Genomic DNA, 10,630 nt, shown 5'->3' on the forward strand with positions numbered 1-10,630 from the left:
AGTGAGGTGGGAGTCAGCAGGATGTGACACCCCAGTGCATCCCCCTGCCCGTCACCTCCCACCCCTAAGCAACGTCCCCACCCTCAGTCCTTCCCCTGGCATGCGGGGGGGGATCCCAATGAGGTTGGGTACCTGCTGCCTACAGCACCCTTCACCACAGCACCAGCGCAGCACCAGTGCCCACCCCATGTCCCTCCCAACTAAGGACCCTCACTGAAACTTATACCGGTGTCAGACCACATGTGCCACAGGCACTGGTTGGGTGCCAGCACCTCCACGTCTCCCAGGAGCATCTGCTGAGCAGTGAAGGGGCTGCTCCTCCCAGTGCTCAGGTGATGAGATGGCACTGAGGGGTGGTGAGCCCAGCTGTCCCTGTCTGTCTCTCTTCCCTGAGCGTGGGGGTGCCGGAAGCAGGGGGGCCAGAGCGGGTATCCGGAGCCAGCACCCTTCCCCCCGGCACCTGGCACCATCCATCTCTGTGGCCGGACATCCGCTTGTGCAGGCCAAGAGGGGAGGTGGCGAGGAGCTGGCACGGCACGAAGGCGCTGCGGGCACCGCATGGGGGACATGGCAGTGCTGCTGGCCTTGTTTGGGGCACTGGTGCTGTCAGGTGAGCAAAGCCATGGGGTTTGGGTAGAGGGATGCTGGGGGTTCCTGGGTCACTGCAATGAGGTTGGGGTGGTGGTGTCTGTGTCCCAGCTTGGCACACGTGTATCCCTATGTGTTCTAGTCCATGTGTGCTCCTACCTACATGCCCAGTGCCATGGCATGTGCACTGACATCTTGTACGAGTTTGTCCCCACATGGCTCTATATCCATGTGTCTGTATGCCCCTATGTCCCGTGTCCATGCATGCCTATGTGTCCCATATGCATGCCATTCCTGTGCCCAAGCACTACATCTGGGTGCCCGCCTCCCTGCCCTGTGTGGCATCGACATGTTGTGCCCCCTCACCCTCTGCCTCTGTCAACCCCCTCTGCCTGACCACGAGCTCCCCAGGCGGGCTCTGCATTAACCAGGAGGAGCGGCTCATCCATCACCTCTTTGAGGAGAAAGGCTACAACAAAGAGGTGCGCCCCGTTGTCTCTGCCGATGAGGTTGTGGATGTCTACCTGGCCCTCACCCTCTCCAACCTCATCTCACTGGTGAGCCCCAGTGGGCAGTGCCTGGGGTCCAGTTGTACTCCAAGGGCAGCCTTGTGTTGAAGGTCTTGCTTTGGCCACTGGGCACAGCCATGGCATCTCAGTATCTCCCACATTATTGCAGAAAGAGGTGGACGAGACACTCACCACCAACGTATGGGTTGAACAAGTGAGTAGGGACAGGAGGGGTCATGGGGTTTTGGGGGCCATCTCTGACAAACTCCTGCCCAGACCCCTCTTTCCTCTTAGTAACATCATCTCCATGTCCTCTCCATGGCCTGGCCACGGGGCCATGGCATGGTGAGGTAACCCAGGGATATCTCCCACCAGAGCTGGACTGATTACCGCCTGCAGTGGAACACATCTGAGTTTGGGGGCGTCGATGTGCTCCGCCTGCTGCCAGAGATGCTGTGGCTGCCTGAGATAGTCCTGGAGAACAAGTGAGCAGAGCTTAGTTTCCCCTTCCCAGTCTCCCTGGGTAAGCACCCTCAGCTGAAGCTGTGCCCAGTGCCCAGGGCATTCCCTTGTCCTACCACCACCTCCATTTCCCCCATGCAGCAATGACGGGCTCTTTGAAGTCGCCTACTACTGCAACGTGCTGGTCTACAACACTGGCTATGTCTACTGGCTGCCCCCCGCCATCTTCCGCAGCGCCTGCCCTATCAACGTCAACTTCTTCCCCTTTGACTGGCAGAACTGCACCCTCAAATTCAGGTGTGGGGTCCGGCAGCATCGTGCCAGAGGATGGGGTGGGAGGACAAAGAGGTGGGTGCAGACCTCACTGCCTGTACCTTACCATGTTTCAGCTCATTGGCGTACAACGCACAGGAGATCAGTATGCACCTGAAGGAGGAGAGCGACCCGGAGACGGACAAGAATTACCGAGTGGAGTGGATCATCATCGACCCCGAAGGCTTCACAGGTAGCACTGGTGTTCCCTGCTGTGTCCTGTGGCAGTGGGACACTCTGTAAGGGTTCAGGGTCCCCCATGCTGTCGCACGTGTCCCAACAGAGAATGGAGAATGGGAAATCATCCACCGCCCAGCCCGCAAGAACATCCACCCCAGCTACCCCACTGAGAGCAGTGAGCACCAGGACATCACCTTCTACCTCATCATCAAGCGCAAGCCACTCTTCTATGTCATCAACATCGTCACACCCTGTGTCCTCATTGCCTTCATGGCCATCCTTGTCTTCTACCTGCCTGCTGACAGTGAGTGGCATCCGCACTGGGCTTGGGGACACCCATATCCCATACCTGTCCTGGAACGCGCGGATACCCCAATGTTTAATGCAGCACTAGGACAGCCCTGTGCAGGACACATCCAACCACTCCTGAGCAGGGCATTGGAAAACTCATATGGGACCCTGGGCTACCCCTAAAGCATGAAGTCCTATATGGAGCACTGTAGGGTGGGACACTGGGAGGGGACATGGGACAGCTCCTCCTGCTCTCCAGGTGGTGAGAAGATGACTTTGGTGATCTCAGTGCTCCTAGCCCAGTCTGTCTTCCTCCTGCTGGTCTCCCAGCGCCTGCCTGCCACCTCTCATGCCATCCCTCTCATTGGCAAGTGAGTTTTGGGCACATCTCATGGTCCCAGTGTGGCAGAGAATGACTCTGCATGTCCCCAGACCCCTGCAACAATACCAACTCCCCAGGTCTGTGCCCCCCACTCCCATAGGTACCTTCTGTTCATCATGCTGCTGGTGACAGCTGTGGTGGTGATCTGCGTCGTGGTCCTCAACTTCCATTTCCGCACCCCCAGCACTCACATCATGTCTGATTGGGTCAAAGAGGTGAAGGGGCGATGGGCACGGGAGGGCAGCCACCGCACATCATGGCACCGGGGTGTCCAGTCTGTGCCACCCCAGCCGGTTGCGTGCCTGGGTTGAAAGCGGGGACACAGTGGCATGTCGTATACCAGGTGTTCCTGGAGATCCTGCCCCGCTTGCTGCGCATGTCACACCCTGCTGAGAGCCCAGCAGGTGCCCCGTGCATCCGGCGCTGCAGCTCAGCCGGGTACATCGCCAAGGCGGAGGAGTACTACAGCGTCAAGTCCCGCAGCGAGCTCATGTTCGAGAAGCAGTCGGAGAGGCATGGGCTGGCCAGCCGCATCACCCCTGCCCGTGAGCCTCAGCCCCACTGCGGGGATGTGGGGACATGGGATGGGTGGCTGCTGTCCCTGGGGGCTTAGGGGTATCCTGTCCCCAGGCTTTGCACCAGCAGCCACGAGCGAAGAGCAGCTCTATGATCACCTGAAACCCACCCTGGATGAGGCCAACTTCATTGTCAAGCATATGCGGGAGAAGAACAGTTACAATGAGGTGGGGATCACGGGCACAGTAGGGAATGGTGGGGCAGAGGGGGATCCCTTTGCTCTCCGTGCCCCCTGTGCTCTGCTCCCAACTCCCTCCCCAGGAGAAGGACAACTGGAACCGTGTGGCGCGCACCCTGGACCGCCTCTGCCTGTTCCTCATCACCCCCATGCTGGTGGTGGGCACACTCTGGATCTTCCTCATGGGCATCTACAACCACCCACCACCACTGCCCTTTTCTGGGGACCCCTTCGACTACCGAGAGGAGAACAAGCGCTATGTATAGGGCAGCCCGGAGGAGGGGGAGGGCCCTTCGTGGCAGCCCTTCCACTCCTCCCTGCCCACCTGCTGTGGCTGGGAGAAATAAAGCTGGGTGCCTCTCGATGTGGGGTGCAGTGCTGGTGGTTAAATGGGGCCCACGACCCCTATCCAGACCCAAAAGTATCGTCCTGTCACTCAATGCCCCTCAGTCACCCAGGGAGTGCCTCCTTCCCTGAACAGCTCCTGTTTCAAGGGACACAGCTGACGTCCCCACGCTGGTGGGGGCCCAGGACAGCTGCCACATCCTCTCCACTGAGCCAAGAATGCATTGACATGGGGCTGAGCAGGACTCGGAGCCTTGGGATGGGCACTGCTCCCCAGGCTGAGCTGGGGAACTTCCTCACCCTGGGACAACTAGTGGGACACAGAGCATTGGGGGGAGGGGGGGAGGGGAGGTTACAAGAGGGCACACATGGCTGCAGATTTCCACTATGGGGCTACACACATCTTTTCAGGGGACATGGGAAAACTGAAGCATGGAGTGCCTTCGATCCCAAGCCCCACATCCAGCTCTCCCTCCCAGCACACTGCCATCCCCCCATCAGCACGGAAGGGGGGACGCGTCTTGCCACTCACCCCTCCCTCATCCCACATTGCTGCTGAGAACAGCTGATGGGGAAAGGGACAGCTGTCCCGTCCCAGTGGGCGCTGGGCCCAGAACGCTGATGTGCAGGCGGCTGAGCGGAGCCCCAGCCCTGCAACCACAGCTCCAACATGCGCTGCTCCGATCTCCTCCTCCTCCTCGCCCTCTGTGCCCCACCAGGTAAGGCACGCTCACCTGAGGGGGGTGGGTGGGTGGGGGCAGCTGAAGGGTTCCTGGTACCCCCTTCCACCAACTTCTCCCCGGGGTTTTGTCTCCTGTGGGTGCACAGCATTGTGCACTGTCCCCATGGGGTGTCCCCGTGTGTGCCGTCCCCATGCCCTGCTTGCACACCACCAGCATGTTCCCTCTAGCTACGTCAGGGGCAGCACTAAGCCTCACATTCCCTCCCGGGGTGCCTCCCCCAAGGTGTGAGCTGCAGGAACCAGGAGGAGAAGCTGCTCCAGGACCTGATGACCAACTACAACCGCCACCTGCGCCCAGCGCTGCGTGGGGACCAGGTCATCGATGTCACCCTCAAGCTCACCCTCACCAATCTCATCTCCCTGGTGAGACCCCCTCAGCACCATGCATTTGGGGTGCTGGGGTGATGCTGCAGGAGCTGGGTGACCTTGGTGGGATGGGATGGTGGGGCTAAAGCTGCCTCCCCCCTTCCTTCTTTGTCAGAATGAGCGGGAGGAGACCCTCACTACCAATGTCTGGATCGAGATGGTGAGACCTCAGGCAGGACACCCCCTGCTCACCCCTGGTGGCAATCTGTGGTGGGCTGGCACCATAACCTGCACTCCCTGTTGTGGGTGCTCCTTTTGGGGCAGCCCCATGGAGCACAATGAGCCCTATGCTTTGTTCCCCTTCCCCAGCAATGGTCTGACTATCGCCTGCGGTGGGACCCTGATAAATACGATGACATCCAGCAGCTGCGGGTGCCCTCCACCATGGTCTGGCTGCCTGACATTGTCTTGGAGAACAAGTAAGGCCACGCTAGGGTACAGCAGGGACACTTTCCCACATGTGGTTGGCCTCACTTTGGGGCTGAGTCTGCTCTTTTTCCCCCCAGCATCGATGGGACATTCGAGATCACACTCTACACCAATGTGCTGGTGTACCCCGATGGCAGCATCTACTGGCTGCCCCCCGCCATCTACCGCAGCTCCTGCTCCATCCATGTCACCTACTTCCCCTTCGACTGGCAGAACTGCACCATGGTCTTCCAGTGAGCACAGCTCGGAGTGTTGGAGGTGGCCCCATAGGGACAGATGTGGGATGTCCCTCTTTGCCTCAGGTTGGGCATCTTTGAATGAGCCCCAGAATGGGAGAACACCGTTGATCTGGCACCTGGCTGACCACGGGAAACATGTTGGCCAAGTTAAAACTCCCATACAGCAGGGACATGAGTAACTTTTGTAGAACGGATTAGGATGGAATAGATCTCAAAGACTGTTGAGTTCTAACCCTCTGCCACGGATGGGGTTGCCCACCTCCCCTGCTGTTTTCCCACTGGTGCCACCCCCCTGTCCCTCCCCAGGTCGCAGACCTACAGCGCGAATGAAATCAACCTGCTGCTGACAGTGGAGGAAGGCCAGACCATAGAGTGGATCTTCATTGACCCTGAAGCCTTCACAGGTAACCCCATGACCCCCCTGTGCCATCCCAAGGACAAACAAATATCCCACTCCACCATGCCATGCCCCACAGCCTGCAGCAACACTGGTGGCTGCTGAAATCAGGCAGCTGGGGAGGGGGGAGAGGGGGCGGACTGTTAGCAGCCCTTGCCATTACACGGGCACTTAAGTTATTAGTGGAAGAGGGAGCAGGGGAGAGAGATTTGTTTTACCAGCCCCCCCAGCTCGCAGCACTCACCGCTTGGCAGTCCCTCCTGGTGAGCTGCTCCTGGCAGTTTGATTGATGCTGGGAACGTAGCTGTCACGGCCAAACGATGACGTTTTCCATCACATTTTAATTGCATATTGAAGGAACAAAATGCTTTTTGGGCAGCAAGATTTATTTTTTCATTACCGGCCCAAGCTGCGATCTTGATTGGGAAAAATCTATCGTTCCCGCAGACAGCGGGGGAAAACAACACGCCTTAATAAAGCGTTACGCTCGGCTTCCCCACGGCTGCCTAGTGGCAGGGTGATGGGGGACTCCCAGCCCTGCACATAACTCATCCCCAAAGGGCTGCAGGTATCCCTTCCTATAGCTTCCAGGGGAAATTTGGAGCATCCCTCAGTGCTCAGCTCCCCGCTGTGGCCCTGGCACATTCCTCCCACCTGGTGCCATTGGGATGTGTGGACTCAAATTGGGGCATCACTGCGTGGCAGAGAACGGTGAGTGGGCCATCAAGCACCGCCCCGCACGGAAGATCATCAATTCGGAGCGCTTCACTCCAGATGACATCCAGTACCAGCAGGTGATCTTCTACCTCATCATCCAACGCAAGCCGCTCTTCTACATCATCAACATCATTGTGCCCTGCGTTCTCATCTCTTCCATGGCTGTGCTGGTCTACTTTCTGCCCGCCAAAGGTATCCTGGCACTGTGATGCTGGTGGGCACAGGGGTGCACTATTAGCATTAGTGGTGGTGATGGGTTAACAGGTGGATTTGATGGTCATTGTGGTCTTCTCCAGCCTTAATGGCTGTATTTTATTTGGGATTTGAGTTGGATTTCTGGGCACCTTAGAGTTAAGCTCTCTTGTAGGACTTGGTTGAGTCAGTGCTGGGGCACAGCAGCCCCTTTGGCAAAGCAGTGCCATGCCCATGTCATTGTCCCCTGCCAATCTTCCCTTTTGCCTTGCCAGCGGGGGGGCAGAAGTGCACTGTCTCCATCAACGTTCTCCTGGCCCAGACTGTCTTCCTCTTCCTAATTGCCCAGAAGGTGCCCGAGACTTCCCAGGCAGTGCCACTCATCGGAAAGTAAGTGATGCAAGGGGATGGGGAACGCTATGCCAGCATAGTCTCTATGTACCATGGGAGGATGGAAACCATCTCCAGTCTGCTCAGGCCCTATGCAGACGGGACAAGGATCCAGGGCTCACAGACAGCCACGTCCTATCCCTCCATGTGCAGGGCTGGCACAGGGCTATCACGCACCCATGTCTCACTGCTGGTCCCCAGTTTCTTCTGGCATCAAACTGGACTTATCACAGCTTATAACAGTGGTTGCACTGCCTGCTGAGGCCCCACGTTCCCTCCACAGGTACCTGACCTTCCTCATGGTGGTGACAGTGGTGATTGTGGTGAATGCCGTCATCGTCCTCAACGTCTCACTGAGAACACCCAACACTCACTCGATGTCCCAGAGGGTGCGCCAGGTACCTGCCTCCATCCTCCTGCCCCATGGGAAATGGGGTTAGTGTCTGTGGTCCCCTCCGCAGACTGAGGACCCCCAGATGTCCCCAGGAGACCACAGTGTCACCAAGCTACTGAGCACTGGGGAGCAGTAGGTGCCCATTGGCACGAGGGTTGCCCAGTGGGACACTCCCCAATGGGAGAAACATAATCACATGGGTGGGTCATATCCATACTCCCAGGTGTGCCTGCACCTCCTGCCCCACTACTTGGGCATGCACATGCCAGAGGAGGCCCCGGGGCCGCCACGAGCCACCCGACGACGCAGTTCCCTGGGGCTGATGGTGAAAGCTGACGAGTACATGCTATGGAAAGCCCGGACCGAGCTGCTTTTTGAGAAGCAGAAGGAGAGGGATGGACTGATGAAAACCGTGCTGGAGAAGATTGGTGAGTGAGTACCTCCTGGGCAGGGATGTGGGGCACTCACTGGTGCCCTGGGTGATGCTTGGTCGTGCAGGACGTGGCTTGGAGAGCAACTGTGCGCAGGACTTCTGCCAGAGCCTGGAGGAGGCGAGCCCTGAGATCCGGGCATGTGTTGAGGCCTGCAACCACATTGCCAATGCCACACGGGAGCAGAATGACTTCAGCAGCGTGAGTTGGGACCACGTAGCACAGAGGGGGTGGGGGCAGTGGGATGGGCTCTCATCATCCCCTTGGCATGAGCCAACAGGAGAACGACGAGTGGATCCTGGTGGGGCGAGTGATCGACCGTGTCTGCTTCTTCATCATGGCCTCGCTCTTCGTGTGTGGCACCATTGGCATTTTCCTCATGGCTCACTTCAACCAGGCACCAGCCCTGCCCTTCCCTGGGGACCCCAAGACATACCTGCCCCCTTGAGAAGCCCTGATGACAGGGTCTGCGGGTCCCCAGACCTGGCCGCTGGTGCCACGTGGGGTGATGGAAGCATGGGGTGGCTGCGGTTGTGTTGAATGTGGAAGTAAAGCCCATGTGGTCTCATGAGCTCCTGAACGTCTTTGTACCCATTGGTGGGGTTACTCCTGCTGGACAGCCCTGGTGTGAGGGTCACACTCAGCTGGGGGCAGGGACAGTGCTACAGACCTTCAAGCTGCACAGCCTCTCCATGGAGGCACTGAGGGGTGGGACAAGGGGGAGCCAAAGCAGAGTTGGGCACCCGATGGGCCACGCACTGCAAGATCCACTGGCAGTGATACTCACATTGCCCCCTGCCAATCCACAGCTTCAACCCCGGGGTAAATGCAAACCCTGGTATCCTCACAGCTATGATGTCAAGGGGACAGCAGTGGGGCCACAGGTGAGGGCAGGCAATTCCTCCTTTCACTTCTATCCCAGCCACAGCAATTCAGCCTCGCCCACTCCAGCAAATGGCTTTGAGTGGTAAGAACTAACAGAGCAGCCAAATATTCTTTGGGGATGCTGCCACTTGGCATCTACCATCCTACGAGCATCACCTCAGTGCCTCAACTCATGGACTGAGCACAGCCCCTTCCCCCTGCCCCCATAATGTCATGTCCCTCCCTGCACCTCCCTGACCCCTGGGACCTGCAGCTTTGTCTCTGCTGGCAGGGGCTGCGGGAGCCAGCTTGGGAACGCCGGCAGGCAGTGTATGTCACCAGCTGAGCAGCACAGAGACATGGCCTCATTTTGCCCCTGTGCTCCCACAGCCACGCACACTGATGTCCTATTCCCAGTCCCAGGGTGGCTGTAGGGATGGGGTGCCCTGGCCAAGCGTCCCATGACAGTCCTATGGAGGACAGGAGCTGACCTCAGCTACCTAAGCCATAGCACCAGGGACATCCCCAGCTTCAGGGCTGTCTCTCCCCAATGAGGTGCAGTGCTCATGAGCTCTGGTGGGGGAACACCTTGCACATCACCCTGCTCAGGGCTTGCAGGGCACATGTTGTGAAAGGGAAAAATCCCCTCCAGCCCAGCATCAACTCGAGGTGCCTGTGCGCCATCAAGAAGCACTAGTAAGGGCAACATCTCCCCATGCTTAACAATACCCACCTGTTCCCCCTCCAAAACCAGGGACTCCTTTTCTTTCTTCGTGGGTGAGGAAGGAGTTTTCCTCCTTGGTTTCAGAGACACCCCATGAGCTCCCACCATCACTCTCTGAACCCCCAACCCAGCCATCAGCCCCCATGTGACCAGCTGTACCCACACAGCCACAGTTCACAGCCTGGCACAGCCCAGCATCTCCCACCCAGGGAAAGCAAAGACCTGGCAATGACTCCATGGCTTGAAGGAGTTCCAAGTACTGGGGATTTCCTCAAAGGCACACAGGGGTCTGAACAAGCTTAAGGGTATACAAAAGCCTTCAGGATGAGAGAAGGGAAGGTCACGACTCAGCACAGAACTGGGGCTCCTACACAGGCTTGCTTCCTGAATGAAGACATGAAACCTTTTCTCGAGCATAGCAGGTTCCTTCCCCTCCCAAACAATCAATGACTATCTTTTTAGTGGGACACAGTAGACCACAATCCAAAAGCAATGCTATGAAACCTATCTTCCATGCCAAAAGAAGCACTGAACCTCACATTTCACACTGATCAAAGAACACACATTTTCTTCTGCCTTCCAGAAAGCTTGTAGTGAAAGAAGTCACATTCCACATCCCAGCCTGCTCACTCTTTGAGCAAGAGGAAGCCGTGCTGGGTTCCTCCAAACCTCAACCACAGCAGCAGGAGGGGGGAGGAACAGCCCCAGGGAAGGGCTCTTCCGCATTTCCCTTGCGATGATTATTTAAGGGCGGGCACCGCAGGGCTGCAGAATTTTCAGATTTAATAGCAGGCCTGCACTCATCAGCACCAGCTTAGACACAGGGTATCAGAGGCAAGAAGTGGGCGAGTACGTGAAATAGCAGAGGTGGACGTGACGCACAGCTGGGCAAAACAACAGGACTAAAGCCCTAAGTGATGTC

At 57.8% G+C, this 10,630-nt stretch overlaps 2 protein-coding genes across 2 annotated transcripts; both read left to right on the forward strand.

The window, feature by feature from the left end:
• The first annotated feature begins 558 nt into the window (after positions 1–558).
• On the forward strand, positions 559–3,826 carry CHRND (cholinergic receptor nicotinic delta subunit). The gene is made up of 12 exons (XM_065747776.1): positions 559–610; positions 1,000–1,145; positions 1,267–1,311; positions 1,473–1,582; positions 1,701–1,856; positions 1,949–2,064; positions 2,155–2,355; positions 2,602–2,713; positions 2,825–2,939; positions 3,068–3,269; positions 3,355–3,467; positions 3,562–3,826. Exons 1-12 carry the CDS (start codon positions 559–561, stop codon positions 3,742–3,744), a joined length of 1,551 nt encoding a protein of 516 aa, XP_065603848.1. The 3' UTR covers positions 3,745–3,826.
• A 649-nt stretch (positions 3,827–4,475) lies between these two features.
• Positions 4,476–8,578, forward strand: CHRNG (cholinergic receptor nicotinic gamma subunit). Its single transcript, XM_065748088.1, has 12 exons — positions 4,476–4,542; positions 4,789–4,928; positions 5,047–5,091; positions 5,241–5,350; positions 5,438–5,593; positions 5,906–6,003; positions 6,702–6,905; positions 7,181–7,295; positions 7,579–7,693; positions 7,913–8,117; positions 8,188–8,321; positions 8,401–8,578. Exons 1-12 carry the CDS (start codon positions 4,494–4,496, stop codon positions 8,566–8,568), a joined length of 1,539 nt encoding a protein of 512 aa, XP_065604160.1. The 5' UTR covers positions 4,476–4,493; the 3' UTR covers positions 8,569–8,578.
• Positions 8,579–10,630: the final 2,052 nt, after the last annotated feature.

This window comes from Cyrtonyx montezumae, unplaced genomic scaffold, assembly GCF_038088225.1.
Source record: "Cyrtonyx montezumae isolate F1298 unplaced genomic scaffold, pur_monq_1.0 scaffold_5, whole genome shotgun sequence".
Classification (NCBI taxonomy): domain Eukaryota; kingdom Metazoa; phylum Chordata; class Aves; order Galliformes; family Odontophoridae; genus Cyrtonyx; species Cyrtonyx montezumae.

Bases quoted from the DNA above. Each gene is read 5' to 3' on its own strand.
- CHRND (XM_065747776.1), top strand. From the start codon at position 559: ATGGGGGACATGGCAGTGCTGCTGGCCTTGTTTGGGGCACTGGTGCTG. The intron at 1,146-1,266 runs GTGAGCCCCAGT...ACATTATTGCAG, and splicing joins TCTCCAACCTCATCTCACTG to AAAGAGGTGGACGAGACACT. The intron at 2,065-2,154 runs GTAGCACTGGTG...GTGTCCCAACAG, and splicing joins CGACCCCGAAGGCTTCACAG to AGAATGGAGAATGGGAAATC.
- CHRNG (XM_065748088.1), top strand. From the start codon at position 4,494: ATGCGCTGCTCCGATCTCCTCCTCCTCCTCGCCCTCTGTGCCCCACCA. The intron at 4,929-5,046 runs GTGAGACCCCCT...CTTCTTTGTCAG, and splicing joins TCACCAATCTCATCTCCCTG to AATGAGCGGGAGGAGACCCT. The intron at 7,694-7,912 runs GTACCTGCCTCC...CCATACTCCCAG, and splicing joins TGTCCCAGAGGGTGCGCCAG to GTGTGCCTGCACCTCCTGCC.